Source organism: Dendroctonus ponderosae, unplaced genomic scaffold (assembly GCF_020466585.1).
Source record: "Dendroctonus ponderosae isolate FM_Combo_2020 unplaced genomic scaffold, Dpon_F_20191213v2 Dpon_F_20191213_2, whole genome shotgun sequence".
Lineage (NCBI taxonomy): Eukaryota > Metazoa > Arthropoda > Insecta > Coleoptera > Curculionidae > Dendroctonus > Dendroctonus ponderosae.
The window spans coordinates 11,103,719-11,126,114 of NW_026018165.1; the positions used below are offsets into that span (position 1 = coordinate 11,103,719).

The 22,396-nt window shown below is 30.9% G+C and overlaps 2 protein-coding genes across 2 annotated transcripts in view; one reads left to right on the forward strand and one right to left on the reverse strand.

The window, feature by feature from the left end:
• The window catches only part of LOC109536827, a 30,156-nt gene extending 17,652 nt beyond the window's left edge, over nt 1-12,504 (forward strand). Inside the window, exons 5-9 of the mRNA XM_019903231.2 lie at nt 8,388-8,546; nt 8,967-9,051; nt 9,510-9,615; nt 9,681-9,763; nt 11,423-12,504. Coding sequence (XP_019758790.1) covers nt 8,388-8,546; nt 8,967-9,051; nt 9,510-9,615; nt 9,681-9,763; nt 11,423-11,871 — 882 coding nt within the window. The 3' untranslated portion in view covers nt 11,872-12,504. The remainder of the gene's footprint in view (nt 1-8,387; nt 8,547-8,966; nt 9,052-9,509; nt 9,616-9,680; nt 9,764-11,422) is intronic.
• The window catches only part of LOC109546301, a 520,465-nt gene that overhangs the window by 262,654 nt on the left and 235,415 nt on the right, over nt 1-22,396 (reverse strand). The window lies entirely within an intron of this gene.

The following is a 22,396-nucleotide window of genomic DNA, read 5'->3' on the forward strand; positions in this document are numbered from 1 at the left end:
AAAATATTTGACCCCCAGTGACATAAGCGCTTTGGTTCATTGTGCTAAGTTAACGTATTATTTAGAGTAGTAAGAAAAGATCTGTTCTCAGACGGTCGATATCCTGCAACCGGCATACTATTTGTTTAAAAAAATGTCATTAACCAGTAAGTTAAACTTTTAGGAGGTCATGCATATATTTTTAGAAGCGTAAAACAGCATTTTTTGTCCGTTATTGCACCATGCACCAAACGCGTTCATTAGGAAGAAAGCACTAATTACTGTTTCAAGAATTTAAAATTTTTAGGTCGATCGGCGAGACTTTGTTTATAAGTTTTTTTAGTGCCTATTTGATGTGTTATAAAACCTGACCGCAATTCGAGTGTCTGTCTCATTGCAAATTGGGAAATGTTTATCTTCAGATATTTTTGCATTTTAAAACTGCATATTTACATAAAGGCATCTTTATATTCGCCTCTAGCAACGTTAATTAAATTAATAAATGTTTGTTATATTACTAAAGATTTATAAAATTTATGTTTTAATACTAATTTTTTATTTTTACATTACCTAAGCCCATGAAACCATCAAAAATCAATTAGAGCCAATAAATTGCTCAATATTTTTTCCTATCGCGTTATTCCTCCACGCTCGTCTACTTTTCAGATTCATCATACTTTCGCGGAAAAATCGCTAGAATATCTAGATATTCCAAATGTGTGATGAATAGGAAAGAAACCCACTCCGTATTGCTTATTTTATATGGCTTTATTCAGGCAGCGGAGATGAATGGTTTGGCCCCAATTATAAAGTGGTGAAAAATAATCTTGTAACTGCAGAAGATGAAAGCTGTTTGCATAGACAGTTAAAAACAAAAATAAAAATTACTCTAACTAAATTATAATACATATATGTTTTCAGTCCTAGAACCTGATATACTGTACCTCACTATATTTAAAATAGGGCAAGATAGTCCGTTAACAATTTACGTCTCAATCCGTTCCCGTTTTGAATTTATGATTTAATTGCAAAGAAAGCGCAGAATAGTCGAAGTCTCGATTGGTAACTAAAAAGGGTTTTACCATCAGACTACTTCTAAACTTGACTATACAATTTCGATGTTGCTCATCGGTTCGTGCTAAAACGGTCATGTCTTTGCCTGCTTTTTACCTAAAGGTATTATTTGTTGTTCTCATAGAAGCTGCATCTGAGTTGGAGATAAAAAAAAATTAACAAAAAAGTGTTTCGTCCACACATGTAGATGCAATATTGGAATTGACTCAACTCTTCAATATAGTAGGTACTTTACTCAACTTGGGTCGCGATTTGATCTCAAAGAGTCTGCAGAATAATGGCATTTTAAATCTGACTTTTTCCTAAACTTGCAAGTTAATAAGGAAAGTTTTCGTCTATCCTTGTTGTAAATGTCAATAGGTCAAGTTTTTGTCTGCTCTAATTGATAATTGAACACATTTTAATTTAAAATATAGCAAATAACTTTCTACCGACACCATTTCTGTATTTTTGGTTTCGTTGTTGAACAACATGTTCAATGATAACTAAAGACAATAACTTTTCAAGAATATGAAAGCAGTTTTAATGAGTTTCGTTCCTCTAAGAGGTATTTGCATGGAACTGCAAGAACCGACACAACGGATGGCACAGCAGTTGGAAAATTTTCCAAAAACAACGCCCACATTTTTACTTAAATGTTATTTTAAGAACTTTTTTAGAATTTTTTCAAACACAGCTTTACTACCAAATAAAAAGCTCAGAACTTGTAATAGATTCTATTTCCCAGTTTAGCAAATTGGTACTTTTCCAAAATATGTTTGGAAATGGAGGGAATCCAGGATTAGTACTTGTACATCAACGCGAAAAGCTCTAGTCTCTAATTATTCTATTTCTAGATTAGCAATTTGTCTTCAAAGACACGACAAAATAGCTAAAGTATCAAAAAATTAGTAGTTTGCTTCTACACGAAGATTTAACTCCGCTGCATTCTATGAGGGTTCAAAAATAGCTTTTCAACCAAAATATAAAGTTTGTTAGATACATGTATTTGCTCTGGCGTTATACTCTCTTTTCTTCCGTTGAAGAATTATTTAGTGTCTTTTAAAATTTTGTGAAACGCATTTGCACCCCGGTTAAATCTTGAACTAAACATTTGTCAGAAGTAGTTTAGTAACAAATTAAGTAATTATTTTAACACGGTTTATTTGCTAAAAATAATTTAAAATTTGTAGTAGTGCATTTTGCAAATATCACTTTGCGAACTCACACTCTATTGGAAAGCATTGCGACTAATTTTACAATCAATCATTTTAATACATGTTATATTTTGAATCATCCTGTATATTGTTTGGAATTAAAAAAAAAATCAGTAAGTTTAATGAGAAAAAATTCATATAAATAAAAAATAATTTTTATGTATTTATTATGTTCACAGAAATCCAAAACTTAAATTTCACAAGAATTGTGTAGTGTGCACACCTACTTCCCCTCCGTTTTATGCTTATTCAAAATAAACGTATTTCTGTTATTTAAATATTCATATATATAAATATTGTAGGTTTTAAATGTATCCAAAATACATAGATTTTCTGAGAAAATATGCATGTTGCGATTGAAAGCCATTAAGCAAGTTAGGCAAATGAACCTCATTATGTCATGTTTCATCCCATATAATAACAGCTGACCCTCGATCAAATCTGTTCTCAACCACTGGCATATTGAATATTTTTTTTATTGTTCGATCGTCATTATCGAACTGCTATGCAGATGTTTGGCAAAAGTGGTGAAAGAGCCATTAAACCTAAGGAACTAAGGCATTGCGCAAACTGACCGGAGGCGATTCGAACAAAATGAAGGAAGGCAATGCGAAATTTCGACATAAAAATGCATTAATTTGGGCCAAATTACCGGGCTTGCGTGATGCAAAATGGCAGCATAATCACATATCGACTGTATGGTATTCAAACAGTCACTAACCCTGGCAGACGATTTCTCAGAAGAATAGTGAATTTCTTAGAAACATCACTATCGCCCATCTGGTAGTATTTTCGAATTTGGAAATGATAGGCTACCGAAATAGATTTTACCACGAAATGGTGCCGATTGAGGGTCCAATGGGGTGTTTTGTTGATGGTCTATTGTTAGAAAATTGCTTAATGATTAGTTTGGAACATATACAAAGTGACAGAGGCGTTTCCGTGGCTGTGTAGAACCGGATGTCGATTTACAATAATTTCACTTGAACGTTAACGTTTTAATAGCTTTATTGGAAACAGCAGAAAGTATTTATACATGGCGATTTAAAATTTCGAAGTTACTTGTGAAATAAGAGAATTAGCAGTTGAAGAACCAATTTCTAATTTGTCATTTAGCATACGTTTTTTTATGAACCAATATTCGATGGGAAGAAGGTTCAGAAAGCTGCGCATTTTGCTGAAATACACATATTTTTAAAATTTGATTTTCAACTGTTAATACCTTGTAGAAATGATCGAAAAACTAATTTTCAATATTTTTCTCCTACTCTCCAAGTGAGCTCCTTCTTCTTCTTCCTATCCCCTTAAAAGAAATGACGCCATTTTTGAATCACCGTGTATATCAGTAGGATCAAAAATTTACATATCTCCAATATGCATTTATTTTAAATTTGACTACTTCCGTAGAAAAACCGTCAAGGAAAATTGAAGAACACCTAACAAAAGAAACACAACCCTGAAACATTATAAGTAAACGAAATGCGTAGTTTGGCAGTTCTAAGAAACACAAATAATTGAAATCCTCTTCTTAAAAAACGTTATTCTTAAGGAAGATTGGGAACTCATGAGCTGAAAACTCAAAATTCAATTAGCTTGTCCGCTATCTGGATTAACCGTTAATTTTAAGAACCATTTTTCAAATTGCAACAAGACAATTTCAAACTACAGCTTATTTGTGGTTAGTTTTTAAATTGTGCTCTTCAAGTTAAAAAGGTATAACAATTTCGAGCATGCGCAATATTTGCTCTCCTTGAGGAGTCTCTAAATCGGTCACACATTCTACATAATTGACGCGCAAAATCTACAGTGTCTTGTTTATACAAGTATCATAAATAATTTTTTTTGACGCATAAATATATTTAGTAACACAAACTTAATGTAACTTCAATAAATAAAATTTAGGAAAAAGTGAGTTATTAAACAAAAAATACGTTTTATGAATCTATCTTTTGGAATCGTTCTCTAATAACATTCAATAAATCGATGGCAAAAAATTGCTGTTGTAACCAATGGACGAATGTAATATTTTTGGTTTTTACTTCCACAGGGTATCATTTTCGATATATCGGAATGCAATCAAATGCAGACAAATTGGACAATCAACATTAAGCTTAGTCTTTTAAATTAAGTCCAACAATATACAAGTATAAAATCAGACAAGCGAAACATTAAATTTTACTTAAATATCATTATTATTAATTTTTGATTATTTGTGTACGGCGCCTCAAGGTTTGTATTATTAGTTAATATTTGAAAGAAAAATATAACATCTAGTAATTGTTAAATGTAGTAAAATATCCAACAGAATATATACCTACTAGTAAAAAATTAAAACAAGAAATGCATAAAGAATATCATTCACAACAAAATGATTCTAATAAAAAAGAGTTAGATAAAATGTGGGCAATAGCAACATAAACAAAAATAAAATTCAGATTACGAAATAAATCAAAAAAATCAAAGAATGTGTAGTAAGCAGGAAAATAAACAGCAAGACAGGTATTAATTAATAATGGTGGTCACAGGAAAGTAAATAAAAATAGAAGTCGTGGACAAACGCACCAAGTCCGAAATAAATAATTGATTGTAGTCATATAATTGATAAAAGTGCAATTGAAAACCAGAAAGGAAAAATAATAAAACTATGGATTGCAAAGCAAGGCAACAATAAATTATAACATCGATCCAGGCAATTCACTAACTCATGATAAAAAACATCAGAAATTGTAACGAAAATCGGATTAAAAGTAACGTGATAATGCTACTTTTGTACAATAAAATATGGAGGACATCTTTTAAGGAAATGATACTGATTGACAGGAAATAATGGACTGTAAAAACAAAAGGAAAATATTGGAAAAGGAACTGCTTCAGAGAAATCGAAGCCTTTAAACTCGACTACTAAGAAAGCATATTTAGACGTACTAACAGTATTGAAACTTACTCACTGCTTACCATTACAAGCAGAATACAGAAAAAGCAAGAAAGGATGAAGAAGCGTAAATGAAAATACTATAATAACATTAAGAAAAAGATAAGAAAATAATATTAATGGTGTCATTACAAACAATGCAACATCTGAAACATTTCAAATAAACACCAGAATGCCATAAAGATAGAATCTGAACCCAATGTTATTTGCTGAATTATCATTATTATTATCACTATTATTAAAAAGTAAAAACAATTATTATTATCTGCTAAAATTTCACGTAAGAAAAAATGTATAATTCAAAATTATTTGAACCTTCAATACAACCCCAATATTTTCCACAGAAAATTGCGGGATAATGAGACGAGGAAGTTTTCTTGTGGGCACAAAAAGTATCACATGATACACAACAGAAATAAAGGTTGGAGGAAATAAAAAAAATAACAAAAACTGAAAACAGTTGACAAAATTTGGCAATCTATACAAAATTGCCACAGCATTATAACAATGTATGTATAGTTGTGCAACAACAAATGTATAGTTGTTACTGCACAGCTTTAACATTTTCAGATTTATCGGTCAATTATAAAATTATATAATTTGGTCAGTACTCCGGTAAGCTATAAGACACATAATATTTCAGGATCTCTTTAAACTAGATAACTAGCCATAAGAATTATTTCGTTTAAATCTGCAGAACCGAATCTTTTTCCGTTCATCAACAAACTTTTGATGTATTAATTGAAACTTGTTTGATATATTAATTGAGATACAAAATTTTAAAGATTTGAGCTTTTTAATGATAAGCTTCACATTATAATTAAAAACGTATTGAGTATTTCTGCTATGCGTTAAATTTGCGATGCAGTGTGTTACTTAAAATAACTTCTAATAGCTATTTTAGAAAATATTCACTTCTTCAGTTACTTCAAGTTTTTAGGCCGCTTATGAATACATCTATAAATGTTTGTTTTCTGCACACGAAAAAATTTGAAACCAAGTTTAAATACAAGTTTAATAGCTTTCTTGTCAAAAATGTAGCCCATATAACAACTATAAAGTGTAGCAAAGCCTTTATCATTTTTGGTTTATTGCGTCCTTTTTATGATTTTTCGGAGAAGGTCACTTTACGGCAAGTATGCACTTTACAACGGATCCAAAATAAGTAGCCTTAGATTCGTATCAAACGAGAAATTCGGTAGTAAAACGTGCATAAACCCAAATGTTATTGCACTTTATGACTGTGTTATGCATTTGATATAACTTTAATACACAATGATTAATGGTTAGCCCAGAATGCAGTACTGATGTAGTAGCACTAAAGCGTGAATTTTCCCATGTAAACTCAATGAGTCTAATATTGAAATAAGTGATTAAAGCAGTGGAAGAACTGCTTGAATAGTCGTTAATTGAAATGGTTAAAGCTCTAATTTAAATATGTCTGACAATACATGGTTCGAAAGGTAATAAGGCTTTGCTTCAGTAAAAAATCAGCCAATTCTTCTACTGAGCAACTACTCCATGTAACTACACATCTGCCCGATAAATTACGTGTAAAAAATTCGTTGGAAGTGCAACGATTCGAATTGAGGTCACCAAATGCACAAGGCCGATTTATTTCGCGTCCCCTTGCTAATTTTAGTATTTTCGAATAATGTTGTTTTTTCTTTGCAACAAGCTCTCTCCCACGCCTCGTTCGCGTCATAACTCGAAACCAGTTGGAGCACAATTATTTGAAATACGAAATTTTCTCCCTACATTTTAGGATGAATATTTAGCAAACTAAAAATTGATCGGATGTGTATTAGAAATCCAGATTTGCGAAAGCATCTTTCTATATAAATTAAGTGAAATACCTAGTCTGTGAGAAGATAAGAGTGTGCTGACAATGTTAAAAAATACAAATTAATTATCTAATCTGAACTCAAATCAAAGTGATGTACATTGCCCATATTTTATACATGCATTTGGAACAAAAGTTTGTCTTCAAACTTCGAAAATTTCCGGAATTGGCATTTTTGCCAAGTACTAATATTGCTGAAGACCACTTCAGTTGGCATTAGAAGGTCTTACAATTTGAATAGAATTTGCCATTTTTTTCTGAATTTTCTTTTGATATTTAGAGTCAATAATTTACTTCACAAAATACATATTCAATAGTCGATGTATTAACACGAATTTCTGAAAAATAAATTCTTGCCAAATTTTATGGCTCCAAAACCAAAACGTGATAATCGAGTATCGAACAGGAAGAGTCATACACAAACAATGTTAATAAAAGAAGTTAACAGGGAATTTTGTTTCATCAGTTATAAAATATACATTTTCAAATATACCAATTCACTAAAATATTGCAGGTTTATTATTTAGAAAGTTGTATATCTTGAGAGTAAGAAATCATAGCATTTAAAAGCTTAATACGTATCTATTATAAGTATATTCTGTATTATTTCCTCACAGTGGATATTTCTTATATTAACCATTTTTTTAGGTCTGAAAAATAACAGTTATTTCTACTTTAACTTATTTGCCAAACAATATAGATCTTAGATAAATTTACTAGTTTCATAAGAATTTAGTTCATTCAATTCAAGTTTAAGACCTGCTTTAATTAAAAAGAAAAACGGACGACATTTGGCTGGGCACTTATTTTATTAATTTTTATGGTGCAAATAATTGTTCACTACACTTTAATTAATCATAATTAAAAGATGGTTTTTCTTTCTTGGGAATTCGGTCTGGGCAGTGGTAAACAAAAGTAAAACTTTTTTAGCTGCCAAGCTTTCGACGCCTTCTTCAGGGTGCTAATTGTTTACCATAGGAAATGTGGGAACCCTCCAGAATCATACTGTTACAATGTTTTTTAAACTTTATATTGCCGGGTTACAGCTTGTCATGGCTTAAACACTTTTTAAATTTAACAATTAACATTTTTGTGTCGCGACAAAGGGACGAACGACAATAACTTTACCCTTAATGGTGAAACAAAGATATCGAAAAATTCTCCTTTTTTAAGCGTGTACAATTAATGAATTGTCGTAGTGCAGAAACTGTAGATATCGAAAAGAAATTAAGAGTATAAAAACGATACTTATAATGCTTTCTTAGTAAAAAAATTGTTGTTTACAAATTTTTGTAGCACTGTTTAATTTGGCAAAAGAAAAATAAGTGGAATAAGAAAAAAAAGTGTCAGAATTATTTTTCAGGACTCAACCGATACTCATCTAGATATAAGTACAGAAGCTGTAGAAATATGTGAAGATCGATCGACAACTCAACATAACAGACCGAACAACGTCAATGGGAGTATTATAACTATGACTTTGAAAAATAATCACCTTATTGTCGAAACGGAAGAACGGAACGTAAGTGCATACAAGAAAAGTTAGGCAAAACATTTTCAATATTTACTTTAAAGGATCAAGTTGCAATATCAGTTTGATGTGAAATCAATCAATTTATCTATTTACTAAACGCGTTCATTCAAAGTCTGTTTCGATTGATAAATCATAATGAAATTTGGTTTAAATAACCGTATAATTTGCAATATGCGTACTGCAAACTGATATTTTAAAGCATATTGTGTTGTTTAAATTTAAACAATTCTCATAAATTTGTTCTCAATTTTTTGCTTTAATAACTAAAATACGAACATTAACAGTTTGTAATATAGTCGATTATATAAAATTAAAGTACTAATGTTATATCAATAACATTTTCCCAGTTGGTATCGCACTTTTAAAAAGTGTGTTCTTTTTTTTAATTAATAAAATAATGGTTTGTAGGATATTGAGGAAGACAGTAGAGAAACCACAGTTCGATATTCACCAAGTACAAGAGATGGTGTCTTCGTCGTCGAAGTCCAGCAAGGTGAGTTTAATTTTTTTCCTTGTACATATTTACAGATTAATTAAATTAATTAAGATTAATTAATCACATTTTACGGATCTAACGGATTATTTTTAGTATAAGCAGGTATCGCCCAAGAGATTTGTAGAGATTCTGCTCAAAGTTAGCCAGTGTATATTATTTAACACATTAAACCAAGAAGTGACTGAATGAAGTTTATTAAAACGAAAAGTCTTCAGAATTACAAAACATACATTTTTAGTGATGAAAGAGACCACCACGCATCTTATACCTAGTTAATAACATTTTTGAGTAAATTTCATAAATTTTTCAAAATCAAATTACAACTAGTTTATTAAAAATGCTCAAATTCCGGTCAAATACTCTTCAAACCGACTTGAAAGTTATATTTAATAATTATTCCTTTATCGTTCTAAAAGCCGTTGCATATTTGATATTCATTAAATTCGAAAATTTAGGTGTACGAAGAAGCCCGGGTTCTGGCGGGCCAACATCTTTAGCGGAACCTGAAAGATCGGGATCTTTGAGCGACGAATGTGCATTAGTGCATAATCCACCTGAGAGGTAAACATATTTTAATTAAGTATATGTAATGGTTGACTGTTTCAAATTTTCTTTCTTTAATGTAGGTTTAGTGATGAAGAAACTTTAGAAGAATGTGATGGTAGTGAATATTCGCCAGAAACCGCTTCTCAAAAAATTTCTTTAACAGGTTGGTTTCTTATAATAATTCCACATTAAAAATATATAGTTTTGACGAAATACACTTAAAAGAAAATTTTATTAATTTACGTAAAATAACTTAAGCAACAATAACTCGTAACATAATGACATGAGTATCAATTAAATACATATTTACATATATATTTTTCAATTTTTCTTTATTCATTTCTTAGCGTAACTTCGAAAACTTAGATTTTTGATAAGAAAGAACGGATAAATTAGTAATGAAATTAATATTTAAAGTTAGTGAAAATAACTTGGACCATAACTTAGTTTGTATTCGTGCCTGAAAAAAATATTTCGGTCGAATTAAGAAACTCTTTTGAAAATCAGTTTCTTGTGTACTTCAAGAGCATCACACCGTTTTTCACAATTTCAAAAACAAAGTTGTCCTCAATTTTTTTGCAGTTAAAGTAGCTTTAGGAGTGGGGATATTCAAATTGTTCAAAACGAAATTAACTTTTGATCTCTGCATGCTCTGTTCAAATGGTTCCTACCTCGAGTAAGTTCCTTCTAACAGTTTCAAAACTGAAAAAGACTAAACAAAAAAAGACAAAGAAGTCCTGACAACATAACACATTGATTGGCCAAAATACATATAATTAAAATGTAGCATTATGCAAAATGGCAAATTTCAGATCCAAGTAAGTCTTTTGTTTTCAACGTCCAATTAGTTCTTAGGACGTTCCTTCTTTCGAACTGGTACTTATCTGAAGCCAGATATTTTATTCGATATTCTAAATATAATTTTTCAAAATGTTGGGAGTTCCTTAGATGAGAAGCTTAATTTGTATTTTTTTGTCAAAATCACCTCATAGTCCGAATACGCAAGACCAAAAATATAGCTTACATTGAGCAGTCAATTTCAAACTGTTTCTGGTATGAAATGTTATTCAAAATATTCACATGGTTAATAATATTCTAAATAGAAGTTGCACCATGAAACAAGTAAAACTTTCAATATAAAATAAAATTAATCAATTTGCTCTTGAAACGTGGTATGTTGAAAGTTTAAACTTGGCGATTCTTGAAGAGCCAAGAGGTTTTTTATCAGACTGTGCTTGACGGAAAACGGCAAAAAGCAAATTAAAAAGTATGGAGTAAATTCGATATTGGGGTAAATATCAATTTTCCCAAAAAACTACTAGTTTTAATTGTTTTTTTGCTGATCTAAAATGCACACCAACATGAGACTGCTTTCCACAATTTCGACTTTGAATTTAAATGAACAAACTTATTCCATACATACGCACACATTTATACATGTATACATACATACTTACCCTGTGTTCTTATGGACAATATTATCTTGTTATCAATTTTTGTCTTTTGGTTAATTAGCATTTGCCATCTTTCCTTCAAATAATATAACCGTTTCCTGTCGCAAATCGAATAAATACAAATAAAATAATAAAATAAATAAAATAAATATAATAATTGAGATTTATTTTCATGCTGACTTGTCGACGAACACATTGGCCGTTTCATCTAAGTTTCAAATGCACATTTAAAATTTTCCGATATTTTCAAAAACGTAAATTGAACTATTTCCAGTCTAATAACTTCCAGTTTAATAACTACTTTTTGTTGCCTTCTTAATTTAAATTAATTTGTAATCATCCGTCTAATGGTTTATGAAATTTCTTAGATATTTCATCGCAAGCTAAGACCGGTCTATCTACATCGAACACAAGTTTGGGTTCGCAAAGGCAAAGCTACTGTTATACCAGCCAATATTGTTATGATCAAGGCAATTATGGGTATAATGTCTATCTCGGTTATCCCAACAACTCGTCGTCTGGTCGAATAGCTGAGAATAACAAACCGAAGATTACGTCAGCCCTGTATAAGACAACTGCATCAAGAGGTGTTAAGAGTATGAGCTTTGACGTAGATAGCAACGATAGACTAAGAGAAAAATTAGTGTTAAGTCATAATAGTTCCCTGGATAATGTGTTAGAGAGTAACGGATTCGAAGAGTTTTCGTCTAACTTGTACAAATCAAAATTATTGCCGGAAAATGAATTGAGTCTGAACGAGTCTTCTAGTGAGTTAGATGTAAGGCAGCAAGCCCACACTGATATAGATAGTAACTAAACTACTGCATATTACGTTGTAAATAAAGTGAAGGTATTCATCTTTTAGATGCCCCTATATATTTTATATTTCAATACAGATGAGTTAAATTCCTCGTAGCTTCAAATAATGGGCAATTTCTAGTTGGAATTATCTACTCAATTATGTATTGCGACAAGTAGATAGATAGAAAATGTGAGTTTTATAACTAAATAATAAAAATATGTTTGGGGTCCAAGTAGATTGCCATTTTAATTTCATATTATTTGAAAAACGATATTTAATTTAGTTTAATTAGCCGAGCAGAACTGTGAAATAAATATTCTTTTAGGAGGATTTGAGAAAAAGTCGTAATTTTTGTGTTCAAAACCACGTAGGTTTGCTTAGAAATGAGCAAAGTTGGAAGCAGTCCCATTATTTATAATATACTTTTGAAATAATTAGAAAAACGTTTTTTTGTTCGCATTTTCAAACTCAACAGTATAAATTGTTGATCTTGTTACGTTATATGTTATGGATGTATGCAGATTATATAAAATTTACTGTTTTTCGTATATTTGTCTTTATAGAATGTTTAATTAAAAATGAAGTTAATGGCATTATTATATTTGAATGATATGCATTGTAGAAAATATAAATACAGCATGAAGGAAATTGATGTTTGTTTATTTTTTGTGATACCTAGTCGATTTTAGTTGTGTTTGCAATCCCTTTATTCCGCAAAATTTCAATTTCATAGAAAATCTCAAATACAAAAGTTGTAGAAAATGGTTTATATTTTTTGTAGTCTTCTTTTAAGTGTTGCGATCTAAAACCTTTTTAATTACCTTAAAAAATATAATAAAATATCTTCAATTTCAAGCAATGGCCGCGGAACTCTTCTGATATTAAAACCTAAATTACTTAAAAGACAAATGCTCGTTGCTTGTATGTCTCGGTATAATTTGTAAAAATTAGTCGCCACAATTGAAAAAAACCTAGCCCCAACAAATAATACAGGCTAAAAATGCAAGTTTGTCGATTCTTCAACACTGTACCAATTTAAGTTCCATATCTTTATCCAAGCCGAAACATGCATCGCACATTTTCTACCAAAGTCGATTATCTTCAGCAAAATTAAACTCGCTTAAGAAGAGCCACGCAATGATTTATAATTTAATCAAAAGTTCCGTTAGCTATTTATACGATTTTAAAGGGCATTATACAATTTGGAAATTCATCATACAAGTCTCGCAAGCCGTGACGAGCACAAGGAGTAATATTTTAAGTGTTTTTTTATTCATTTTTTTAGGGGGGGCCTGACAAAGAGTCATTTATTTATCCGCGAACTCAATAGTGGTACCGTTACTTTCGCTCCTCTTTTTTTTAATTCGTCACTAAAGGTTAGGCGGTATTGCTTTTGCCAATATTCTTTTCTCTTCCCGCTGGCTATTGAATTTGCTCAAGAATGCATTCTCTGGAGGCACTATTCAGATTTGTTTTCTATGTCCAACGTTCAATAAGTATCACCCAAATTAGACCTACAAATTATGACTTTGCCGAGTTTTAACTGGAAAACCAATGTTTGTCGTTTTTTAGGTCGGATCATAAAAAATGCAATTATCCGTCAAACTTGGACGACTCAAGTACATTGATATTTGAACAATGGATCCTCTGTTTCGAAGAATGTTTAACTAAATGACATTGAATAATTAACGCGAACTGCATATAAGCGAGTTGATATTTTCGGCAACAAACCATTCGCAGCTTTCATTGTGAACGAACCAATCAAACAAAATGATTTGGCACTCTTTATAAGCGTTCTCTACATTGCAAACCAATTAAATGTGCAAATTTTGGGCCTGGTGGTGACCCACTTTTTCCCAAACACAACTAGTTGGATGAATTTTTGAATAAATGTTTATTCCGTTTCAACGGTTCTCCTTGCAGCCTTTGCGACTGTTTAATTGTTCAAGTTTTTTGTCTTTATCTTTGTAGATTTTCTGTCGATAATAAAGTCGATCATTTCTTTTATTTGGGCATTAAAACATTATCAAGAAAAACCATTGCAAATAAATTTTCTGGTTCTGGTAAGTAAAAGCTGAAAAAACATATTTTTTAAAACAACTGTCGCATTTTTGACTTGGAATTAAGTGAGATGGCGTTATATTAAAAAAGTTTAAATTTTAAAATAATATCCATGTTCAACTAAGATTTAAGTTTAGATAAATTTCTAGTTACTTTATTTTCCACATTTACTGAAATGAAAAGCTAGTTGCAGAGATGTGAACAGAAGCAGGTTTAGCCGCAAAATTTGAGAGTTCTAGAGAATGATCTCTTGATCTGAACTCGACTTCATGAATTTCTGTCGGGTAATGTTTGCCCTTATATTAGTTTATTCATTTTCCATTCGTTTTTCGAGTTCTTTATACTTTTTTTTATTATTAATTTTTTATTTTTAATTTTAATATTAATTTTTATACTTGGACGTTTTTGCTCATTTCTCGGAAGCAAAGTGAGCAAGAACGCTCATTTGTACATCATTCCAGAGAAAACTAAATGGCCTTTTTAGAAAGGGAACGATCGATCAGAAAATGTTAGCCGTTTTCTCAAAAAAGTCTTCATTTCATGAAATTTCAGATTTGCGTGTTTTTTTTGAGTTGCAAAATCGAATCAAACATGACGCTACTTTTCTCGAAATTTCTCAACAACCATTTCAGGCACAGAATTCGTTCGTTTTTAACAAGAGTGAGGAAATTCGAGTAGTTGTGACCCAGAAAACGAAATTTGAATATCAGACACTTAGGTGCTACATTGTGCCAAAATTGTATGTTTTCCGTCCCGTTTTTGCTCATTTCTCGGAAGCAAAATGAGTAAGAACGCTCATTTGTACATCATTTCAGAAAGAACTACATGGCCTTGTTAGAAAGTGAACCGTTGATAAGAAAATGTTGGCAGTTTTCTCAAAAAAGTATTGTTTCAAGAAGTTTTGAGTTGGGTCAAAGGCCTGGAAATTAATGATCAAAACTGATTTTCAGCTTTAACTAAAAACATGATCACTGCAAAACAGGTTCATCATGAGGATGCAAACAGCATAGTAAAATCTTTTTCACTGTATTTATGCAAAACTTGTTGAATTTTCGTAATTTTAAGTTCGTTAGGAAGAAAAATGTAAGTACTATTCATTGTCGTATAAACTCAAACCAACCAAAACCCTCATATTTTAAAAAAAACATTGCCAGAGACATTTGTAGCAGTAACAGTTTTTGAAACCAGTTATAACATCATAAAGTAGAGAAAACCCTAAAACTCCAGCTTGATAACTTTGCTCGTTTCACACTTATTGCCAAAAAAGCAATGTGAGCACTTTGAATTGCAGTTTTGGTTTTCACAGTTTTGTGATGCCCCAAATACTCCAAATGATTAAAATTATGTTGAAACTTTATAGCCTTTCACTTTTTTCATGATTACTTACTTTCCATTATTTCTTTCAAAGTTTTCGATTTTCCTGTCATACAAAAGTAATTATTGAAAATTACGTTTTAAAAATGGGATATGTTCGCTCTAAATGTACTTTTACCATCTGTAAAGATAATAATGTGTTAAATACCCAACCAATTTATTATAATCCTCAAGCATCATAATCTATTACCCAAGATACAGATTGATTTTAGCTAAAAATACCCAATAAAAGTGATAGAAGACGACACAATAAACTGACACTGTAGAAAGTTGTCTAAAGGAAACTTAAAAGGTTTTGCATTTAACTGAAACCCTGTAGCTCAAGCACTACTTAGTGGTGAACCTACTTGAGAAATTGAACAAGGTATGTATATACTTTTTAACATCTTTAAAATCAACTGTGTGTGAATTTAGTTTTAAGATATTGTAAAAAGTTTTAATAAAATTAAATTCGAACTTCAGCAACAGAGTTTTAGCTTTGCGTCGTATTTGAAACAATAAAAGCTTGTTAATCACAAGAAAGATATTTTTTTATGGTGTTTAAAGCAAAAATAATAAATATCGAAACTATCAGATACAATGAAGATACTTTATAAGGGTTCAAAGCACTCACGTTCATATTTATTATTTCCCTTTACCTAGATTACAGCTGCAATTATCTTATGAAAACAGTTATTTTCATAAAATAAAATGCAGCTTATCTTAAATGCTTTTGTTGTCATTCGAACTTATCATCATTTTGAATGCTACTGCAATTTGTTAACACTTAAAATACAAATTTACATCAATTAAACCATTCATTCGCATTATTATTTTGATTATGTAACCACACTTAAAAATACGCTTTCTATCTATATTGTTTAAAACAAGCTGTGAAAATAGATACTGGTAGAAAAGTGGTAGAAATGCGTAATTTTAATGAAAACACTGAAAAAATAACGCAAGTTAGAATTTAGGAAAAATCCAATTTGGAAAATAAGGTTGAGCCTTATTACGGAATCAACGAAAGTGTGTCATTATACATTATTTTTATTATGCAAGCAGTAAAAATATTTTGAAGGGACATGAGCTTATGCAAATTCATTCAAAAATATTTTCTTTACTTTATAGAAATGTTCATTACTTTTCTTACAAATTTTGATCATTTACTGTCTAGCCAACGATTTCTAGAATACAGTTTCGCTAGCCAGTTTAAGTTGTCTATTAATCTTCATAGCCATTTTTGTCTGTATTCGCAAACATATTTTCACCCAGACTTATGGATTATCATGAAAAAGGAAAAAATGTAAAACAAGCAGCACTCATTTTAGATATATATGCACATAAAATATAACAGTGATATGAAACGAATTTATTGCCTAAGGCTCAGCCAGCTTATCAAAAGTGTATGAGCAAACTTTTACCAAAACATTTCATGGTGAACCGGATTTGCTAATTCTTTTCGATGCCTAACTTTCTCTACAATAAATGATGGTGCACGAATATTTCGGACATTGGAAACGAAGAAAAAAACAGGCTATTCATCTTATGCATTTCGGTGCACGCGATGTTATATGATCAGTTCTGATTGGAACAGTGGCGTATTGAGTTATTTTTTTTCACTTAATTTAATGTTTCAAAATATTATGCGATAACTAACAATTTTTGGACTTGGAATCTGAGCTCTCTGGAATAATCTACTTTTGCTATTCACGGTGTGCGTCGAAATATCCGAGATATTTCGGATATGAATTATTTTCCTAATTTTCAGGAATCTGAAATGCTGTCCCAAATCGAAGAAAGTGTTTTACGTAAAACATTGCCACTTTTTCACGTCAAAATGCACGTTTTTCAGTCCTTTAACGTGCAGTAAAATTTTGCAGTTTGTATTTGAAAATTTCGAGTCGCCCCTTGTTAACCCACAAGAAGGAAGTAGGCATTTTTTGTGACACAAATACACTTCTCTCGTCCAGATTTAACTTATTCGAAGCATTTTTTCGTAGGCCCACTGCTGCCCAAAATACTTGAGTGATTCAATATAAAAAACACATCCGGTATATCATTTTATTATTACTTATAAATATTATGAGATATTTAACATAGTAGCAATAAAATTTTAAATTGAGTAACATATTGAAATTGGATGACAAAAAAAGCTGAACCACAAACTTTAATAAATATAGAAAGTAATTAATTGTCAATTTCATTTTTGTATAAATTACGTTACAATAAATTTTGATTTGAAAATGTAATATTTACAACAATTACATTAATTCGCAAGTCCAGCCATACTTTTTTTAATATACCGAATACATTGCAAATTTAAACCCAAAGCATACATAGTAAATATTTTATTCCCATTCTCTAGAGATTAAAAATAATTCATTTAAATCGGGAATGGGGGGGTTTTTCTGGCGCTGTCCCGCTAAGTCCCGCCTCTCGCTGCGTACAGATTTTTCATTAAAATGTACAGTTTATAATCGATATTTAAATAAAAGTTGGTTAGAAAGGGGTAAAAAGGGGCGGAAAAGCCGGGAAAGCAAAGAGATACGTGAAAAAGGGTTGCTCTGCTACGCTTTTTCCAAACAAGAAGGGTGCGCTTTCCTATGCAGGACCGGGTTTCCTTAACTAGGAGAAATATAACTTGATTATATTTATAATTTCTCAAAGAAGTGCTATTAGACAATTAATTAGAATACTTCCAATCTATTTAGTGCCACATTTTTTTATAATTATTGTAATTTGCGCTCCTTGATCTTTGCTGCGTAAATTTAGGTTTATTTTAAGTATTTTCTTTTTATATATCGAAAATTTAATAGACTATCTGAGTATTGAAAATATTAGCCCTAAGGTCTAGTATGATTAGGTCATCCTAGTATGATTAACAAATATAGCTGAAATTTCCTACTTAGTACGGACGATTTGAACCGTAGAATGGCTCAAAAGGGTTCGGCTTTAAAAAGCCAGTAGTACGAAACATTGTTAATATATAAAAAGTTTTATACAGGGTGGTCCGAGTCATAATATATAAAATGTAAAAACYGTCGATAACGCTTTAATCTTCTTGTAATGAAGCACATTTTTTTGAGTTAATGTTTCGATAGCAATGAACGATTTYGCTTAATTTATTATTTGTTCCTTGGAATTTYAAAATTATTTAAAGTGCAAATGTGCGTGGTCGATTTCACTAGTATTAGAAAGAAAAATGTGCTCTGRATAACTTTATTCGYGGATTTTGCATAGCATAAGATAAACAACTATATACGTACAAGAATAGATGAGTTTGTAATTTTAATTCACATAAATAATTATTTACTCGTTATCATTSATTTTTGGTTAAAATTTTATAAKGAGTCATGCAACTAAACTCGCCGTAAATTCAATGAWACTGAAAAGTAATTTRAACCAATCAATTACCAATTTAATAACTGCTCCCTTTTATATTTCTTATATACGATATGTAATTATTCCTGCCTTGCTTTTCTCAACATATATTATTAAATTGCACCATCCAATCCAAGATGCAATTAATTAAACTCATTTTTGAATCTAGAGAGAATGCAGGTATTAACACAATGGATCAAATTTTGATTGGAATAAAATATTCTTTCTTATTTCTTAAGTTACAACTGCATTACTTCCCAAAAATGTATGCCATTTAGAGCAAGATTTTACCTGGCTTCGATGCTTTTGAACAAAGTTTCCAAACGAACTTACGAAGATATATACCCTACGGATCTGAACTTTGGATAAATGCTGTTTATATAATTGCTCTTATTTTCATAACAGACTTTATTTAGTATATTTCTATAAATAAAACCCACAGAATGGGCTACCTAACAAAGGAATAATAAGGAGTGTTAGCGACAATTATTATATCTCCTGCACTGGGAAATATATCAAACAATCTTGCTAAAAATGGATTTCGTGCATATCAATCGCAGGTAGATATTAACCAGCATTCATAATTTATCAATCAGTATATTATATTATATTAATTGTAAAAAATGATTAATGAAACTCTCGAAATCTATGAGTACTAAAATTCATAATCAAAACAAGTTAATGATACTGGGTTAAACAGGAAGGAAACGTTCTCTCATCAAGAAAATATATTCATATTTCAATACATTAACACCCAGTAACTTCAAAATATATGAGATAGAGGAATGCTTCTAGTTGATTAAAACCCCATAAGTTTTGAGACAATGATTTTCAAACAACAATTATTACAACTACCCAAGCATTCATTACAACTTACAACTACACAACAACAACAAACTCGAGTTCATTTTATAACTTTTGGTTTTGTTAAATATATTTTAATAAATTATCAGTGTCCATTTTAGTGAGTTACACCCTAATCCGGTCCTACTCAAAACTAATTACGCAAAAGCAAAATGCGTAGCTAGATCCGCCTGGCCCGAATAAAAATTATTTTCCGGGCTAAGTCAACCTTTATTTAAATTTTATAATAAAAAATGACAGAAAGGCTTCGGATCTGGAATTCGAATGGCGTTATCTGGCTGCCTTCGTCTCTTTTAATAGAAACTAATTTCCTCTTATCACGGTTCAAGATTAAAATTTCGCTAAAAACGGAAATGTATTTTAGTCATTTTTTTATCTTTGGAATAAACGGTTTGAACGGATACAAATGCGTACGAATTTATAATAGCGCCAAAGGTCAAATCAAATATACTTACTGCGTAAATAAAATAATTATATTCTTATCTTTTCTGGGTCTCAGTCAAAGTGTGAAGTAAAACTTAGAAGATCGTTTATTTCATTACGTTTCGGCTCGCCGACAGCGCCATCATCAGATTTAAAATTTACACAAACTACAAACACCAATTCACAATTAAAACATGTTGTATAAAAACTATAATTTATAAAGCGTTAACACATTCATCAGGTATTGAGGGAATAAATCCTTCCTTCCTGTTGGGAGAGCAAAACATTTGAAAAACTTACCTCATAATTGGTAAATATTAACGTTCTTTTAGGTCTTTGCCTTCTTGAAACCTTAAATTTGTCGGAATTATTTTCTACAATTGCAAGAATGGTATGCATGTATTGAGATAAGCGGAAATGGTTTAAATTTTTTTACTAGTATACTTAGTATACTTATGGCTTTATTAGGGTTTGGTAAATATTGCTAAGGTTGTCGGTATCTGACCTGAAATTTACTGATTTTGTATATTTTTTTATTTGATTCATTTCTTGGATTCTTCTTTTATGATAATTTGTTTCCCTAATTCCTGGATAATTCAATTACTTATCTTCTTAGTTTCTGGGAGAGATGCTGATGCGAGCTTTCAAAAAGCTTGGGAAAGGTGCAGATCTGAAAATAGTGTTAATTAGCTTAGTAAGTAGCTTTAGTTAGTTACATTTATTCCTTTCCTCTGTACGTTCGTCAACGTGTTGCTAATCATATTGTCGCTTCTTCTAGCCTCCTTCATCATGGCTAATTTGGTGATTGAAGTTGTTTCTTCTGCTCTTTCTTTTCTTAACCGTTGGTCTGACCGGTCACTTGCTGCGGTTATTTTAATTTGGATGCATTTTTACTGGACGCTCTGTAGATCATGTCTGCAAATGTCCCGGATTTATCTTGATCGGTATATTATTACCCTCGTTTCTCGTGCAGTGCTGATATTTTAGTATCTTCACGCTTTAGGCTATTTGACTTCTTCCATATGCTGTTACTCTGTATGTTTAAATTAGAAAACACAAAGTTTTCATTTCTGGCATCTTCCTGCGTGTGTCTGTTAAAAGCAATGATGTTTTTCCCTGTTGAGTTTCTTCAGTATATCCTATGGAAGCTTTCAGTGGTTGGTGATTTTCCTGGGTGTCCTCTATTTTGTTGTCCCATTACCAAAAATACTCTTTAACCAGAATCCATCGAATAATTTCACATGTGACATAACTAAAGTCTGTATTTTAGCCAAACCTTCGTGTAAATTTAGTCAATAATTGTTTGTAATAACGTAATTTTTGTTTTTCACTTATTTCAGTTACCTATAATCATCGACTTTAGCCTTCCGCGAAGCCTTCTTGTCTACGGTAAATGTTGTAAAATATGACTAACGATATATGATATACAATTAATTCATGTTTATTATAAATGGAGCTTATAATCTTAGCGTTGTTTATAATACTTATTCTAATTTAAAAAAAACTAAAAATATAGGAAATGGTTTCTTAATGAAATGATGAGCCCCGATATATAAAATTTCAATCAATATACGTGTTCAATTTTGAAATAAATATATTTCCTTACGGATTGCTTAAATCAACACGTAAATCATCTCAAAATTTTAATGGATCTCAAAATATTGCAAATTTATATTACGGTTTTTAATAGATTAATTAACAAACCTGATGGTACAGGTATTTGATTTAAAAATTCAATTTTCAAATTTTAACCCTTTAACTAAAGCAACGTTAATTCAATTTTAGTAAACTGTTGTGAAACGACAACGTAGCAATTAACGTTAAATTAATCAATTTTTGTCATCAAAGTTAAACTTTATTATATCTTCGCTGGAATGACCGTACCATAAAGTTTCCAAAAACCATTTAAATGGTCTAAAAATGAAACAAAGCAAAAGATTTAACAACAAACATATTAATCATTGTTCATGTTACATAACATCCAGGAAAAACGTGCAACAAATCTAGAAAAAAACGGAGAACTGCCCTTAACGATAATAATAGAAAAGTGAAATGAATAAGTGCGCGTTTTTCGGGAACGCAGGAGCGCTCCGGGTTCTTCATCTGTCTGTGGTCGTCATGGAAACGGCCGGAGATGGAGTTGTATTCCGTAGATGAGTAGTAAATAGTAAAAATTATAGATTTTTTAATCGCGTCCTCTGTGGAACTCGCACAAAAATCTAATGCCTGCGCAACGCACCATTTTAAAATTAGGCGTGGCGCACACAGTGGGCCGAAGAACTTATTGCGAATTAGATATAATTTTGTTCAAGTTTTCAATTCGTATTTTTCTCCCGGATTAAAATAGTAATGCTTACCATCCAGAGGATCAATTGTATTTATCAGTAACACTGGGAAAGTTTTGATTAGAAAACTTTCAGAGAGGTTTTCAGGCTATTTATAAAATACCCACATT